This window comes from Chrysochloris asiatica, unplaced genomic scaffold (assembly GCF_000296735.1).
Source record: "Chrysochloris asiatica unplaced genomic scaffold, ChrAsi1.0 scaffold00038, whole genome shotgun sequence".
In the NCBI taxonomy this organism is placed as follows: Eukaryota; Metazoa; Chordata; class Mammalia; order Afrosoricida; family Chrysochloridae; genus Chrysochloris; species Chrysochloris asiatica.
In genome coordinates, this window is record NW_006408556.1 from 19936811 (window position 1) to 19951829 (window position 15019).

The 15019-nt window shown below is 40.5% G+C and overlaps 1 protein-coding gene across 1 annotated transcript in view; it reads right to left on the reverse strand.

Moving 5' to 3' along the window:
- Window positions 1-15019, reverse strand: part of TNFRSF21 (tumor necrosis factor receptor superfamily, member 21) — an 89303-nt gene that overhangs the window by 47247 nt on the left and 27037 nt on the right. Inside the window, exons 2-3 of the mRNA XM_006860531.1 lie at window positions 8750-9401; window positions 6685-7182 (exon numbers count right to left, since the gene is read on the reverse strand). Coding sequence (XP_006860593.1) covers window positions 6685-7182; window positions 8750-9401 — 1150 coding nt within the window. The remainder of the gene's footprint in view (window positions 1-6684; window positions 7183-8749; window positions 9402-15019) is intronic.

The window sequence follows — 15019 nt, forward strand, 5'->3', positions numbered from 1 at the left end:
ATAAGGTCACTATGAGTCGGTACCAACTGGATGGCTGCTAACAACAATAACAGCGAACAGTTAAACGGTAACACATGGTGATGGTTAAAAGATTTAAAAAACAGTATCTTAGAGTCTAGGGCTCCACAATGAGATGTTTGTCTTTTTGCTGCTGGAGTTTAAAGGCTGCTTGAGAACAACTGCACCAGTAGTTCTGACAATCTGTGCTGTAAGCAATTTGAAGGAAATGCTGTTTTTATGTGTCATGGATTTTACTTCCCCCAAAGTTACTTCCCATCAAGTGCTTAACTGTCTCCCCAAGGCAGAAGACTAAACGTGCTCTCAGGGACTAAACTCAGTTTACACAAAATAAATTCCGTTCCTTTGTCTCTCATCCTTGTTTCCATAACCACAAATCTGAAAGGCATGGGAAAATCTAAGACTGAACTGTGCCTATCCAACCCTCTTTATCATCTTAGAGTCTCCTCCACAAGGGCTTTCTGGACAATTTCCATTCCTCACCTTCTTTTCAAACCTTCCTTTCAAAATTCTTAGGGTAGCAAGATGCTAGGCACCCAAATTCATATCTTTTGCAAATAATCTAAGAGAAAGAGAGAGAAGTGGAGGAGAGAAAGAAGACAAAGTATAATGACATACATTAGGATTTGAAAGAGCATCAATTGTTTCCTGTCCTTAGGCAGCCACCACTGTCAACTGGAGATGGACTCCAGGTTTTAATCTGCAGTTTTTAGGGTCAGCACTTGTCTGTCAGTTTGTCACAGTGTGATAGTTTTGTGTGTTGCTATGACATTGGGAGCTATGTTACTAGAAATTCAAGTACTAGCCTGGTGGACGAGTCAGTGGAACTTCCAGACTAAAACAGACTAGGAAGAAAGACCTGGCGGTATATTTCTGAAATGCAACCAATGTAAACCCTATGGGGATCATAGTAGAACATTATTCCATATGATGCTGAATGAAGACAAACCCCTTCATTGACTTCACGATAAGAATGGAAGATAATGACTTAATCAGTTGTGGTATCCGAAAGACTCAGAGGAAGAATTCATTGGAAATAATGCTTTGGAGGAAAATTCATCAGGAGACACAGACAGGCTGCACCTGAGTCCTAAGTGGACTAGAGCATAACAATGGTTGTGAAGTTAGTGCAAGACCAGGCAATGCTTCCTTCTGTGACACGTGATGTCTCCATGAGTCAGCTGACTCCATGAGAACTAATGACATCACAGTTAGCAAGAGAATGAAGTGGCTAGGTTGAGATCATCTGAGACTTTCTCAGTGCAATGTATATAGTCTGTTGTGTACGAACTAAGCTTCACAATTTTCACCTGTATGCTTTTTATGACAAAGACACAAAATTTAAAATAATATTTTCGGTATAACCCTCAGTTAATATGACCTTGAATTTATCTTAATTTTAAATTAAAGTGAACATTTTGTACTCATTTATCCCATTTTGTTTGGGCTATATAAAAAATAATAACTTCTAAAACTGACAAATGAAATATTGATAATACACTTACATCTTAATGCCATTATGCCAGATATTATACCCTTAAATTAATTTTTGTACATAATTAACTTTGAAAAGATTTCCATTTCCTGCAGTCCCAATCTACCAAAAATTAAATTGTTCTGACTTCAGAAAGGAAAGAAGCATGCAAAATGCCACCACTGCACCCATTCTCTCATGCCCATTACCGAATAAGGTTTCATCTGGTGTTTCCAACCCTAGGATTCCATTAGAGTAGGGTTGTTGCTTTGTGGAATGGAAATCATGCTAGGTAAAGAGGTGAGTGGAGCAGCATAATTAAAGCGCTTCTTGTGGAAGAGAAAGACAAGAACCAATGGTCTGCCTTTTCAGTACTGGGAGTATATATGACATTCAAGGGCATGGCATGTTCTGCTTAACACAGGTAGAGCTGAGTGAGGTCTAACATGGCCCTCTTCATGGAGAACTAGACTAGAGCTAATCAATTCATCTCAGCCCTAATCCTCATGACAATTCAGTGAGCAACAGACAAGGACTAGAGAGGGATTTTACACAAGATTATCGGCTGCCCAACATCAATCAATCTACAAGGCATTGTTGCCGGAAGTCTCTAAGCACCTGGAATGGCTTTGATTAAACAGAGTCTTTCTTTGTAAAGGATTTTACCTGGATGTACCTTTGAGACTAGCAATTGAGGAAGGAAAAGAAAACCTTCTTTAGAAAACTGCCTTAAATATGTTGTTGTTGTTAGGTGCCATCGAGTCAGCACCGACTCATAGCGACCCTATGCAGAGCAGAATGAAACAATGTCCAATCCTGGGCCAACCTCACTACTGTTACCACACTTGAGTCCATCGATGCTGCCACCTGGCCAATCCATCTCATTGGGGTCTTCCTCTATTTCTCCAACCCTCCATCTTACCAAGCATGATATCCTTCTCCAGCGACTGCTCCCTCCTGACAATATGTCCGAACTATGAGAGACAAAGTTTGGTCATCCTGGCCTCCAAGGAGCACTCTGGCTGCACTTCTTCCAAAACAGATCTATTGGGGTTCTTTTGGCAGCCCATGGCACTTTTAGTATTCTCCTCCAACACCAGATAGAAACATACCAAAAGCAAAACCTAGTGTGAGAGGTTGTTGTTGTTGTTGTTGTCGGGTGCAGGGTGGGGGAATTTGACTAAGGAGGTGGGGGCTGGAGTGTGGAGTCAGACAGTTGGAAGAGGCAGTTAGTTACACCTGACTAAGACTATTGTGACTTACTTTGAAAAGCATACTGCTCAGGTTCTACTATCACAGAAAGCATGATTGGGCTTTCTTGGATTTGTCACATCTATTCTTTTTAGGAAACTGGATATTGTCTTAAAAACATAGGCATACAGAGATGGAGGCAAAGATGATGACATGGAGAGATGGAGCGGCTGGGGACTCTAGACCCAGAGAGGAAGAGGGGCTGTGTACTGACAACCAGGGGGCAGGCTTGCAGGGTGTACCCTTTGGCTGTTTGATGACGCATGGAGGGGATTGTAATCATGGCAAAGAAACGATATACAATAGGATGAATGTAAAACTAATCTCCCAAGTAAGCTATCACAGAATTCACAATAAAACATTTAAAAAAAAAAACATAGGCATAGTAATTTCCAAGTTTACCATGGTCATAAGAATGTCTAAGGTCATTGTATTAAATTCTTTTCTGCTACTGGACCTGCTTTTACTTCTATAACTTTATGTTCTCAAGAATTATGAAAACTAGACTGCAAAAGACAGTTTACAGCTACAGCTGACGATTGTCCAGTCCATAAATGTAAATACTAAAGGAATAGAGTCTTTTCTTTAATAAAAATGAAACCAAATCCACTGCCAGTGAATCGATTCAAACTCACAGTGTCTCTATAGAACAGAGTAGGACTGCTCCCAGGATTCCCACCACTGTAAACCTTTACTGGAGCAGACAGCCTCCGGCAGGGTAGCTGCTGGGTTCAAACTGCTGACCTTGAGGTTAGCTCAACACTTTACCTGCTATGCAACCAAGGCTCCTTCTTCTTTAATAAAGTGAATAACAAAATACTTACATAATCCATATCAAGGTGCAGGGCCAAGCCGTTTCCTTTTGTTATGTGTAAGGTAGGTCATGAGTCAGAGCCAACTCAATGATAACTAACAATATCAATGTTACATTTACTGAGGCTAAAATATGTACCACGGCTTTTTAAGAGAATATTGTTATTATTAGAAAAGACCATGAAATGGTTCAGAAAAATATTGTATGTATGTATATATACAGCATATGATATAATGCACATTATATAGCATTATATATAATTAACTGATACATATTGTATGTATTTAGTAATATAGAATTGCATGTATGTTTTAAAAAAAGGATAAAGCAAAAGGACAAAATATCAACAATAGGTCAATGTGGGCACAACTATACAGATATTCTTTTAACTATTGCTACTTTAAGGAGCTCTGATAGCATTGTTGTTGTTGTTGTTGCATAGAGGTTACAAATCAGGCTACGAACCTCAACGTTGGCAGTTCAAAAGTACCGGCTGTTCCATGAGAGAAAGACGAGGCTTTCTGCTCCCGTACAGATTTGCAGCCTCGGAAACTCTGTGCAGGGTCACTATGAGTCGGAACCGACTCACCAGTACTTAGCAAAAACAATTCTTCCTACTTTACTGTTGTTGTTGTTATGTGCTGTAAATCTTTACGGGAGCAGAACGCCTCATCTTTCTCCCGCGGAACAGCTGGTAGTTTCGAACTGCTGACCTTGCAGCTCGCAGCCCGATTCGTAACCACTACGCTACCAGAGTTCCTTTGCTAAGAGTCATTAATATGGGGGGAAGACCGGAGAGGGAAAGGGGGAGCATTATGTCCAAATAAAGTTTTTGTGTTTTGAAAAAAAAGAAACGGAAACTTCCCGCACCAGTTAATTAATACAGAGGTGTCCTGTTCTGGTCCTGCAGGCTCTCTTTGGCTGAATCTTGATGAAAACATCATCACGTCTCTTTCCCACAGTGCCTCTGAGTGAGTATGAACCCTAACATGTCAGGTAGTCACCAAACGCTTAATCACTGTGCTACTAGGGATCGCTGAGTATAAAAGCAGAAGTGCTTATTATTTTAAAAAAAAACAAACAAACTGGAGATTGTACAGAAAAGCAATAAAGGAAAAATACACATTCAATCACCCCAAATTCCACTAATTGGAAAGTACTATTGTTCTCATGTGGCACTGTAGGACAAGCACTGGACAGCTAACTTCAAGGTCAACAGTTCAAACCCACCAGCCACTTTTCAGAAACCCTATACAGGGTCGCTATGAGTCAGAATCAACTTGTCAGCACTTAACAACAGCAACATTGTCATTTTGTTATATTCTATTTCAACCTTTATTCTAAAGTTTTCAGAGAATTGGGAAATCATTATGAACTCTACAGCCTGTTTTGTTTTGCCTTTTTCTTTAATCTGTACAAGTATTCCCCATGTCATAAGAAAGAAAAACAAAACTTCATAAAATCTTCAACATTGTTGTTAAGTACCATGGAATTTGTTCTGACTCATTTGGGTTTCCAAGGAGTGGCTGGTGGGCTTGAACCACCAACTTTGTGCTTAGCAATCCAATACTGATCCTATAGTGCCACAAATTCCATTATATGAATATGCCATAATTCACTTAGTCATTTCCTTAAAACTGGCCCTTTTCTTGTTTCCAATATTAAATTATCATCCATAATGCTGAGTTAAAAGTTAAAACTCTGTATGCTTACATTTTTTAGTGTGAGTATTTCTGATCTACATACTTAAGATAGATTCACAGAAATAGAATTGCTAGAAGGAATATACTTGTAACTTTAAGGGGAAAGGAGGTACCTAAATGGGATTATCAGAACTTTTATCTCCAATCTTACTTAGGGTTTAAAGAAAGGGAAATTGCTGCCAGTCTGAACATTGCAGACTTCAGTTCAAACTCAGCTGCCGGGGCTAATTTAGTAAGGTATTTTGTGCTCTCAAAAAAGGATAGAGCAAAAGATGGGCATATCATTCAGTAACAGATGTAGGGCCCGGCCTCAAATAATCATTATCGTATTAAAGCATTGTTGTTGCTGTTGCTAAAGTGCTGTTGAGTCGGTTCCAACTCCTAGTGACCCCGTATAGGGTTTCTGAGGAGCGGCTGGTGAGTTTGAACCACCAACCCTTTGGTTAGCAGTTCAGTGCTTTTCCTACAGTGCTATACAGGAAAAGCACTGAATATCCATAATCCAAAAGACCCATCTTTCCTCCTGATAGAAACGGAATCCTAAAATTTTAAGTGGAAAAATTCTAAGTGAAAGGCTTCTTCATTTACATTTACAGTGACAGAAATCTAAAACAATGTTCAGATTCAAAGAGCAAACTTACTTCTTACCCACTGGTATAGCACTGTAAGATAAGCACTAGATTGCAATGTCAGCTTGAACTGCAAGACAGTGGTTCAAATCCACCAGTAACTCCTCGGAAATCCTATATAGGGTCACTAGGAGTCAGAACCAATTCGACAGCACTGAACAACAGCAACAATTTTCTTAGTGGTCTGTTGTGTGCCGTCGACTCAGTTCTGACTTGCAGCACCCCTAAAGCACAAAGTAGATTTGCCCCATGGGGTTTTTTGAGGCTGAAATCTTCATGGGAGTAGAATGCCAAGCTTTTCTCACACAGAGCGACTGCTAGGTTTGAAATACCAACTTTCGGTTAGCAACCAAGTGCTTAACCACTGTACCACATAGGTGTTGGAATGTAGAAAAAACAAGGGTTCCAGTAGTCAACATGCCTTAGTCTAGTCCTGTCTGTACTAAACACCTAAGTAGCCCAGGATCAATACAACCAAACCTCCATGAAGTCAAATTCCTCGTTTATTAAATGACAACGTTGAACAAACTAGTCTCACCTTCAGGGCTGTTTTTGCAACCCCTTCCTTCCTGTTTTAGAGGTGCCAAGGGAAAATGAGAGAAACGGGGCCATCCTCTCTAAACACATTATGTCTAGTGCTAACCACCTCATTCTCTGTCACAACTAGATCAGATAGCACTTGGTCTACAAAAGAGGTTCAAGAAACTGTGCATGTCCCATTCCTCCAAACAACAGAAACTGGGAAGGAAAGATATGGGGGGGTCTGTAAACAAGGAGAAAATCCAGAAGGCTTACCATGCCCATTGCAATAGTATACCCACTTCTCCCGGTTCTGAGTTGGGGTCGTGGATTTCTTCAGCCCTGCCTTTTCCACAATGGCACTGGGATCCTGCCGGGGGCCCTTTTTCAGAGTCCTCGAGCTTTTCCGGATACTGCACACCACTATCACCACAAGCACCAGCAACAGGAAAAGCACAATCATCCAAGGCAAATGCTCATTGATGTCAAAATGCTTATGTAGGTTCTGTCTGGGATGGCTCCTCTTGGGGGCCTTGATGGGTGTGCTAGACTTCTCGCCCCCGGTGGCCTCCATGGATGATGGCAGCAGCTTCAGGATGTGTCTGTGGTGGGGGCCTTGCTGGTGGTTGATGACCTGGACTTTTGGGAGGGTCTTGTTCATGCCTTCCTCCCCGCTTGCTGAGCTTGTGTTGTGAAGGACTGTCCCTTCCTCGATGCCACTTGGTACCTTTGGTCTAACAGAGGCAGAAGAGTTGGATTCTGTTGAGTTCATGCCTAGAAAAAGAGTAAGGAGGGGGAAAACTTTTCCGTATTTGGGGGTCTAGATATTCCCTCCACTCCCTGGTCATCTCCATGTCAGGTCAAATAATCAATTAAGAGATGAACTTTGGATCTTAAGAATAAATTTACTTTGCATATATTTCATAAAGGAGCTCTGGTAGCGTAGTGGTTACGAATCGGGCTGCAAACCACAAGGTCTGCAGTTCGAAACTACCAGCTGCTCCATGGGAGAAAGATGAGGCTTTCTGCTCCCATAAAGATTTACAGCCTCGGAAACCGTACAGGGTCACTATGAGTTGGAACTGACTCCACGGCACATAACAACAACAGTATTTCATAAGGACCCTAATCACACTTTTATGTGAAGGGTCAAAACTGAACTGAATAGCTAAATTTGCTTTCTTGTGCCAAAACTGAGAACATCTTCAGGGATCCAGCATCTGATTTTCAGGGCAGCTTCTCCTATATCTCACATACTGAGCAGACACAAAGCTCTAGTTGACTCTTACATTCTGATTATTTATTCTGATTATTCAGACAAAAACTTAAAATTCAATTCCTTCATTTATATTTCTATTTCACAATGAACTGATAAAACAGGGAATGTAACCAAATAAAGAAAAAGAGCTCCAATTTAAGGTTTGGTGGGACAGGGCAAATGTTGAAGTAAAGCAGAACTTTCTTAGCATCTGCAACGTAACAGACTTCAATAAAGTAGTTTACACTTTAAGAGAAATATGAATGCTGCGGGTTTTGAGTCTCAGTGAGAGACAGCAGTTCTGGACAGTATCTGCCCCTGCAAACACGTGGGTAGGTCATTTGAGATCTTTGAATTTATTTATTTCAAAAATGGAAGTTGTGAAAAGACCCTCATTACAAGGTTATCATAAAGATCACATGAGAATTCTCTAGGAAGTACAACTCCAGTTGACTATCATTTCATGGAAACTGAGTTCAGTCAAAAAGGTTTACAAAATAAAGATTAATTTCTCTATTCTGACTGAAGTTCAAAATGAATTCTTAGGAAAACTGGGATGCTTGAAGAAAAGCATAACCTTAAAATCCTTGGACAAAATGATTTGATACAAATTTGCTTGTTTCCTGAAACTTCTAAGTTTTCTTCCTATTTTTTGCCCCACCTTTGATCTAAGACATGTCCCTCCTTTCCTGGTTTAATGATATCTTCTCCCTTTCCTTCTTTCCTTCTGGCTATTTCCAGTCAGGATTGACTCTATGCTGTAAATATTTGAGCCATTAAACAACCAAGTCACTCATTTATTTGGTCAGCTTGAAACTGAGGCCTGAAGAGGTTATGAGACTTACACAAGGTCCCATACACTCCTGTTTCTCTTAGTGTTTTCCTTTAGATATTTGATCTCCCTTAATAAAAACGTTCTGAAATGAGCTCTAGTAGGTCCAAAGAGGCCAAATTTAATTGGCCACAAAATGGAGTCCCTTTCTTCTAAAATGACTTTGGATTATATAAAATGAAGAAAACATCCTTGACACTTGCAAAGTGCTCAAGCTCTCCTCCAACAACTAACTCATGAGGTGAAGTTACCTTTGGGAACATTAGTAGAGGAAGGGGCTTCATGGGATTCCTTTTGCTCAGGGCGTGAAAAGATGGCTGTGCCAGGGGAAGGTGGGGTCGTGCTTGAGAAGGACGGGAGTGTGCCACAGACGTTGTCTGCCTCCTTGGTCCCCGGCTTGATCACCACCAGGTTCTGACTCAGACAGTCTGTAAATGCTCTGCATTTCATCACACTAGAAGGCACATCAGAGAAGGTACCCCGAGCACACTGCTTACACCGCACGTCCTCCATCTCAGTCCCTTTCTTTCGCACACCCCAACCCACAGGACACACCGTGTGGGGGGCGCAGGTAGCATTAGACTGGAACATACCAGGTGGGCAAGTGCATTCTCGGTCAGTCAAAGCAGCACAAGGTAATTTCTCAACCATTGGCCAAGGGCATGGCTGACTACAGTCATGGCATTTCTCAATACCATTCTCGTGCCTGGTAAAGGTTCCCACAGGGCAACTGCTGCAGACACGCAGACTTGTGCTGGTACAGTGCTCAGACACATGGGTTCCTGCTGGACACTTGTCACAGGTTAGCACTTGGCCAGTAGCACGGTCAACATGGCGGTATGTGCCAATGAGATTTGGGGACTTCTGTTCTGGCTGAGCGGTGGTGGTGCTAAGGAATCCAAGCTGAAATACAGAAAACAGGAGAGAGAACAAAAAACAAGAAGTTGTTAAATAAGAAGTATACGAAAAAAAATCTTTCCAGGTCTATGGTACTAAGGAAATGTTGTGGGGACGTTGTCAAGTCACTCTGACTCATAGTGACCCTGTATAGGATTTCGAAGGAGCGGTTGGTAGCTTTGAAGTGCCAAACTTGTGGTTAGCAGTCCCATGTTTATCCAACATCGCCACACCAGTACTCAGAGACTTGAATCTATGCCATCCTAGTTCTCAGTGGGAGGAGCATGGTGCCTCTGTCGGATAAATTTGCTTCATTTTGCAAATGGAATTTTTAAAAACTGGAGACGAAGGTCATGCAACTAGAGCAATGTTTCACAGCTAGTAGATCAGGTGCAAGGAATTCCTTGGTGTTGCGAATAGTTAAGCACGTGAATACTGATCTAACAGTTGACAAGCTCTGGCAGCGTAGTGGCTGAGTTGGGCTGCTAACCTCAAGGTCAGCAGTTCAAAGCTACCAGCTATTCCATGGGAGAAAGATGAGGCTGTAAGGATATACAGTCTCGGAAATTCATATACAGCTATGAGCTGGAGCTGACTCTACAGCACATAACCAACCAACAAATCAAGAGCTTCCTTTGAAGAAAGGCTTGGCACTCCGTTTCTGAAAAGTCTTTTATCTCAAGCTACCAGTTACCCAATAGGGCAAATTCCTTATGAATTTGCCACTGTGACAGTAACTTGGAAAATCAAGCAAGAATACCTGTCTTTGTTGTTGTTTTTTCCTAAATGATCCTAGTTTCTGTCTTTTAAAGTTCCTTAAATCCAACCCTAGCATTGTACCAAAAGTATCTTTTTTCCTTTATGACCCTTGTCTTATCCCCAGAGCTGTCTCTGGTCAAATGATAAAATCAAAAACAAATTTTCTCCTTATAAGAACATATTCATCTTTTACTTAAACTGAGACAATAACAGAGGACAGTAATTAATTTTAATTTTAAGAAGCTTAACTTCCTTTTGGACTCTAAAGAGAAAGAACTTCCTGTAAAAGCTCTGTAATGTCTTCCTTTTTCAATTCTGGCTTTATGTTTCTTTTCCTTGTTCCTTCTATTTAAAAATTCACCACCGCCATTCTTTTCTGGGCATAACAGATGCATTAGGCAGATGAACAAAAAGCCCACCACCATCCTGTGGAGTTCAATTTCCATTTGGCAAGTCCAGTAAGCACAAGATTAGAACCAATCTCCTTGTTGTTAAAGAACCACCAATGAGTTGCCAACGTGCCCTTTCTCTGAACTAATGTGAACGAGTTCTTTATTATCTGGTTTCTAAGGACAAAGCAATTTTCGATAGTTGCAGTGTTCTGGAAGTTTGAAAAGATGTACAAACAACACAAATGACAGGCTATTACACTGATGCAAGTGAAATGGAAGCAGAGGTTAGAACAGGGAGCAGAGGTGGGGCCCAGATCACCATGTATTCTAAGTTGGCCTTCTTACCTGGGTGGGAGACATGTACCCAGGAAGGTATCTTGGCAGAAAGAACACCCACCCACAGCCATTGACTTGATTCCAACTCACAGAGACCTTCTACAATAGAGTAGAACTGCTCATTTAGGTTTCTGAGACTGTAAACCTTTATGGGAACAGATGACTTCATCTTTCTCTGCCGGTGGACTTGAACCACCAGCCTTGTGTTTAGTTTAAACACACCAGGGTTTCTTTTAGAAAGAAGAACATAGGGATTGAAACTAGCACTGTGTGTCTCCTGGGAGTAGTGAGAGTGGTTAGGCCTCGTACAACTTTATAAAGTTGTAGGAGGATGTTGTTGTCAGATGCTAGCTCATAGGGACCCGATACACAACAGAATAAAACACTGCCCAGTCCTGTACCCCCTCTAAATCTTTGCTACGCTTGAAACCACTGCTGCTGTCACTGGGCCAGTCTATCTCATTGGGGGTCTTCCTCTTTTATTCTGACCCTCCATTGTATCAAGAACATCATGATGTTCTTCTTCAGGGGCTGGTCCCTTCTGATAATATGTCTGAAGTATGAGAGATGAAGTCTCACCATTCTGGCTTCAAGGAGCATTCTGGCTGTACTTCTTCCAACACAAGATTCCTTTGTTCATTTGGCAGTCCACGGTATCTTCAATGTTCTCCTCCAACATCATAACTGAAATGTATTAATTATTCTGTAGTCTTCCTTATTCATTGTCCAACTGTCACCTGCATACGAGGTTATTGAAAATACCATGGCTTGGCCCAGGTGCACTTTAGTTCTCAAATTGACAACTTTGATCTTCAACACTTTAAACAGATCTCGTGCAGCAGATTTACCTAATACAATCTGTCGTTTAATTTCTTGACTTCTGAGCAAAATGAAGTCTTTGACAACTTCAATCTTTTCTCCATTTATCTTGATGTTGTTTATAAATGCAGTGATAAGGATATTTGTTTTCTTATATTGAGATGCAGCCCAAACCGAAGGCCATGCATAGTCTTTGATATTCATCAGTAAGTATTTTAAATCCTCTTGGTTTTCAGCAAGCAAGGTTGTATCATCTGCAGATTGCAGGTTGTTAATGACTCTTCCAATCCTGATGTCACATTCTTCTTCATATAATCCAATTTCTCGGATTATGTGCTCATTGAATAAGTATGGTGAAAGAATGCAACCCTGACACACAGTTTTCCTAACTTTAAATCATTCCATGTTCCCTTGTTCTGTTTGAACAACTGCTTCTTGGTCTAGGTATAAGTTCCTCATCAGCACAATTAAATGTTCCGGTATACTCATTCTCCACAATGTTGTCCATAGATTGTCATGATCCACACAATCGAAAGCATTTGCATAGTCAATAAAGCACAAGTAAACATCTTTCTAGTACTCTCTGCTTTCAGCTAAGACATCAGCAATTATATCTCTCTTTCCATCTGAATCCGGCCTGAAGCTCTGGTAGTTCTCTGTCAATGTACTGCTGCAGCAGTTTTTAAATTATCTTTAGCAAAATTTTACTTGCATGCAATATTAAATGATATTGTCTGATGATTTCCACATTCCATTGGGTCACCTCTCTTTGGAATGGGCACAAATACAGATCTCTTCCAGTCAGTTAGCCAGATAGCTGTCTTCCAAATTTCTTGGCGTAGATGAGTGAGTGCCTCTAGTACCACATCAGATTGTTAAAATATTTCAATTTGTATTCCATCAATTCCCAGTGTATTGTCATTTGCCAATGCCTTCAATGCACCTTGGACTTCTTCTTTCAGTATCTTTGACTCTTGATCATATGCTACCTTTTGAAATAGTTGAACATTGACTATTTCTTTTTGGTACAGCAACTCTGTGCATTCCCTTCCATATTTTTAGATGCTCTCTACATCATTCAATATTTTGCCAATAAAATATTGAAAGTCAAGGCTTGAATTTTTTTCTTCAGTTAAGCTTGAAGAGTGCTGAGCGTGTTCATCCCTTTTGGTTTTCTAACTCCAGGTCGTTGCAAAATTCATTATAATATTTGACTTTGTCTTCTAAAGCTGCTCTTTGAAATTTTCTATTCTGCTCTTTTACCTCTCCATTTCTTCCATTTGCTTTAGTATCTCCATGCTGCAGAACAAGTTTCAGAGTTTCTTTTGTCATCCATTTTGGTCGTTTCCGTCTTTATTGTTTTCTTAATGACCTTTTGCTTTCTTCTTGTATGATGTTCTTGATGCCATCAACAGCTCTTCTGGCGTTTGGTCATTGTGTCTAATGTATCAAATATGTCCTTGTGATGATCTCTAAATTCAGGTGGGATATGTTCAAGGTCATATTGTGGCTCCTGTGGACTTGTTTTAATTTTCTTCAGCTTCAGCCTGAACTTACCTATGAGCAATTGATGGTCTGTTCCACAATCTGCATCTGGCCTTGATTTGACTGGTGATATGGAGCTTTTCCACCATCTCTTTCCACAGATGTAGTCATTTTGATTTCTGTGTATTCCATCTTGTGAGGTCCATGTGTACAGTCATCTTTCATGTTGTTTTAGAAGTTATTTGCAATGAAGAAGTCATTGATCTTGAAAAATTCTATCATATCATCTCCAACATCATTTCTATCACCAAGGCCATATTTTCCAGTGACTGATGCTTCATCTTTGTTTCCAACCTTTACATTCCTATCACCAGTAATTATCAATACATCTTGACTGCATGTTTGATCAATCTCAGACTGAAGATATTGATAAAATGCTTCAATTTCATCATCATTGGCTTTAGTGGTTGGTAGATAAATTTGAATAATAGTTGTATTAATTGGTCTTCCTTGTATGTGTATGCATATTAGACTAGCACAGACAGCGTTGTACTTCAAGAAAGATCTTGAAATATTCTTTTTGATTATGAATGCCACACTATTCCTTTTCAATTTGTCATTTTCAGCATAGTAAACCATGTGAATATCAGATTCAAAATGACTAACATCATTCTATTTCAGCTCATTAATGCCTAGGATATCAGTGTTTATGTGTTCTCTTTCATTTTTCACGATTTCTAATTTTCATAGATTCATACTTCATACATTCCATGTTCCTACTATTAATGAATATTTACAACTGTTTCTGGTGTGGAGCTTCAGGTTGATGCATTGGACTGCAAAGTCAGTTTGAACCACAAGGTTCAAGTTCACCAGCCACTCCTCAGAAACCTTATATAGGGTTGCTATGGGTCAGAACCAACTCAATGACATTTAACAACAACAATAGCTGATTGTCTTCATTTTCACTTGTGCCCCATCAGCAAATGAAGGTCCAAAAAGCTTTACTCCTTTCACATCATCAGTCAACTCTACTTTGAAGAGGCAGCTCTTCCCCAGCTGTATTTTAAGGACATCCCAAACCTGATGGGCTCATAGGCCAGCATTATGTTGGTGTTGTTAGTAGGTGCCATCGAATTGTTATCAGCTCAGAGTGGCCCTATAAACAGCAGCACAAAACACTGCCTTGTTCTGCGCCATCCTCACAATCATTGCTACCTTTGAGCCCTTTGTTGCAGCCACTGTGCCAATCCATCTCGTTGGGGGTCTTCCTCTTTTACTCCAACGCTCCACACTTTACCAAACATGATGTCCTTCTCCAGGGACTAATCCCTCCTGGAGATATGTCTGAAGTATGAGAGATGAACTCTGGCTATCCTGGCTTCCAAGGATCATTCTGGTTGTACTTCTTGCAACACTGTATCTGACAATATTCTGGTGTTTTCATCATGTTTCAATAGTCAATATTCTGATGCGATCAGACAGTGTTCCACTGCTATTCATAAGGCTATCAGTGACTAAACATTCAGAAGTAGTCCATCTCTCTTTCTTCCTAGTCTGTCTTCATCTGGAAGCTCAGCTGAATCCTGGTCACCATTGGTGACCCTGTGGCTGGTATTTAAAATACCAATGGCATAGCTTCCAGAATAACTGCAACACGCAAACCACCACAGCATGACACACTTACGAATGAGTGGTAGTTCCCCAGAATATGCACTTATAATTAATGACCACAGTGGTGGTGGCTATGTGCCATCAAGTCGATTCCAATTCATAGCGACTGTGTATAGGGTTTCCGAGGCTGCAAGTCTTTTAGGGAGCAAAAAGTCTCAT